Source organism: Bison bison, unplaced genomic scaffold, assembly GCF_000754665.1.
Source record: "Bison bison bison isolate TAMUID 2011002044 unplaced genomic scaffold, Bison_UMD1.0 scf7180017863996, whole genome shotgun sequence".
Taxonomy (NCBI): Eukaryota; Metazoa; Chordata; class Mammalia; order Artiodactyla; family Bovidae; genus Bison; species Bison bison.
This window is the reverse complement of record NW_011494568.1, coordinates 21,657-24,471: the sequence shown is the minus strand read 5'-3', so window position 1 is coordinate 24,471 and position 2,815 is coordinate 21,657. Positions and strand designations below refer to the sequence as shown.

Here is a 2,815-nt window from a genome sequence, read left to right as displayed (position 1 = left end):
CCCCCCCCCCCCCATCCAGTGCAGGGGCCACAGGCTCTATCCCTGGTGGGAGAACTATGATCCCACCTGCCTTGGAGCAACTAAGCCCCACGTGCTGCACCTGCTGAGCCCAAAGCTCTGCAGCCTTGAACTGCACCCCAGCTCCACAATGAGGATGCCCCATGCTGCAGCCAAGACCTGATGCAGCCAAGAATAAATCAACACATATTTTCATAAAAAGAACAGGGTTCCATAGGTCTCTGGAAGATGTTCCATCAGGGATCTCAACACCAGAAATCAGTTTTTAACCTACAGGAAGTGAAAATGCCATTCTTTGCTGTGAACCCACCTCCCACTGGGTCAGATGATGCTGAGCTCGCCACCTTCAGACTTACGATTTTGGGTAGAAAACCAGGGACAGACAAGAGCAGCGAGGATGATGCTGGTAGAGGTGAAGGCTATGACAAGCCCAAGGACAATGTACCACGTGCTGGAGTGTTCTAGAGGAAGCGGTGCTTCTACCAACAAGCAAGTGGAAGAAAATCTGATTATTTGTTGAGTAGGCTGTGCCCCTACACATTGGATTTATTGTATCCTTGTGTCAAACTGTCAGCATCTGTCAACCTGATCAGTTATGGTCTCCACTTCCCAGGAGGTACCAAAGCATCCAGGAGAGATGCTAGCAGTGGATAAAGTAAAGAGGCTGTGCAAGACCAGCTGAGGTCTGAATCAAGGTCTCCTGGGCATCGAAGCAATTATTGTCTGCTGCCCCGTATGACAAGGCATGGCATTTTTGCATGAATGGAGACCACGTTAATGCACAATACATTTCCCCTCCATCCACATAGACCTGGAATGGAATCCTCAAGAAGACACAACACTTATATATCTGAACCGTGGAATGCTTAGTTCATAAAACACTAACAGAGGAATAACACATATTTAAGGCGCTCCCTAAAATTCTCCCCTTGTCCTCCCACATCCATCTCCAAAGATCCTGGTGGAGGGAAGGTAAGCATCTCCCTTAAGCATGGGATCAGGTCACTCTGACCCACTTTGTCCAGTTTAGAAATTTCCAGTCACAGAGCATGAGAAGCTCAATGCCCCCTGTGGGTCTCCTGCAGACCATGGTCTCAAATGCTAACTTAACAGGGACGTTGAGGAGCCCAAAGTCACAGAGCTGGGAGGTGGCAGAGCCAACACTCACACAGGAACCCTCTGTCTTCTCAGAAATTTGCTGAGATAGGAGACCGTCTTGCTTACCTTCTGTGGTATGTGGATCCATGGTTGATGGGCAAGTACTTGTAGTGGATCCTAGGAGAAAAAAGACAGGGGTGAACAAGTAACCTTCCTCATACTGACTGAATGAGGACTATTCTTTCTGGAAGGTTGACCTCCTGCCTGTCCTTGACTCTGTCATCTCTCAGAGCACTGATGGGGGAGGGGAGAGCTTCTGGTTCCTCCCTGTAAATGCGTTGAGTAGACCCTCCATCCTGGAGATGTGACAGTGAAAGGATGTGGGAAGGATATGCCCGATGGTGAAAGACAGATGTAAACTAGAGACATTCTCTTTGCTCTGGGAATGAGTGTTTATGCTCCTTAACTGGGAAATCACCTGTATGTCAGAGCTGCTTCTGGGAAAAGACTAAGAGCAAGGAGCCAATGCAATCTCTGATCTTCCCAAATCAGCCCAGCCTCTCCTCCTCCTGGGTCTACCCTGACCTTTTTCTTTATTGCCTGGATAGACAGGATTCCGATGTGGAGCATCCATACTGGAGGTGGAAGAGGATTGAGATCCCATCTACCATCTCCCTTCCTCTCTGGTTCTCATTGCCTCCATTTCTCCAGAAGCCCTAACATTCCCCTAACACCAGCACAGAGCCTAGAGGTAGAGCTCAGTGATAGAGTAAGATGTTATGGAAAAACCCAAATGGACTTCTTGGCCAATGCAATGTGATTTAGTGCATTGTGAAGCATGGGAAACTTCTTGGGGTTCTGGAAACAAGAACATTGGAGTGGGTTGCCATTTCCTCCTGTAGGGGACTACATGTTGTTCAAACTCTTCACTATGACCAGTCAGTCTTGGTGGCCCTGCATGACATATAGCTTGAGTTACACAAGCCCCTTCACCAGGACAAGGCTGTGGTACATGAAGTGGAGATAGTGAAGGACAGAGGAGTCTGTTGTGCTGCAGTCCAGGGGGTCGCTAAGAATTGGACACAGCTTAGCGGCAGCAAGCTGGAACAGCAACAAGAAAGCATGGGCCAGGAAGAGGTTCTTCACCTGTGACAGACAGGAACAGTGGGTCGCTGGAGTCTGACCACGAGTAGGGAGAGTGAGTGAAGGAGCCGTAGCACCTGTAGACACCGCTGTGGGCTGGGGTCCCAGGACCAAGACGGAACTCTGCCTGGAGTGCTCCATGGGGGCTCCACCCTCCAGCAAGTGGGCACCCAAGGTTCTGCCCCTCTCTGAGCAGATGGAACTGGTCAAAGGCACTTTCGGAGCTGCAGACCAAGGTCACATTCTCTTCTGACCTCACCACGGGGCACCCCTGGGCTGAGAGAGAGGGTTTCTTGGACAGACCTGGAAGGAGGAGACCTTGATCTTAGAGCACAAAGTAACTCTAGTCCTAAGTATAGGACTAAAGCCGGAAGTGTGCAACAAGAGAAGCACTGCAGTGAGAAGGCCGCCCACTGGCAGGAGAGAAAGACCCACAGTAACAGATACCCAGTACAGGGAAAAATTCAAACATAACTTTAAATATGGGTGTCGTTTAAAATCCTTTTTAAAAAAAATAAATAATTTTTAAAATGGAGTGTCATTTAATATCCTTTTT

General features: G+C 48.9%; 1 protein-coding gene across 1 annotated transcript in view; it reads right to left on the bottom strand.

Annotated features, from left to right (window-relative positions):
* Window positions 1-14: 14 nt before the first annotated feature.
* Window positions 15-2,815, bottom strand: part of LOC104984379 (killer cell immunoglobulin-like receptor 2DS2) — a 12,470-nt gene continuing 9,669 nt past the window's right edge. Inside the window, exons 5-7 of the mRNA XM_010834067.1 lie at window positions 2,263-2,562; window positions 1,243-1,293; window positions 15-497 (exon numbers count right to left, since the gene is read on the bottom strand). Of these exons, the coding sequence (XP_010832369.1) occupies window positions 340-497; window positions 1,243-1,293; window positions 2,263-2,562 (509 nt within the window). The 3' untranslated portion in view covers window positions 15-339. The remainder of the gene's footprint in view (window positions 498-1,242; window positions 1,294-2,262; window positions 2,563-2,815) is intronic.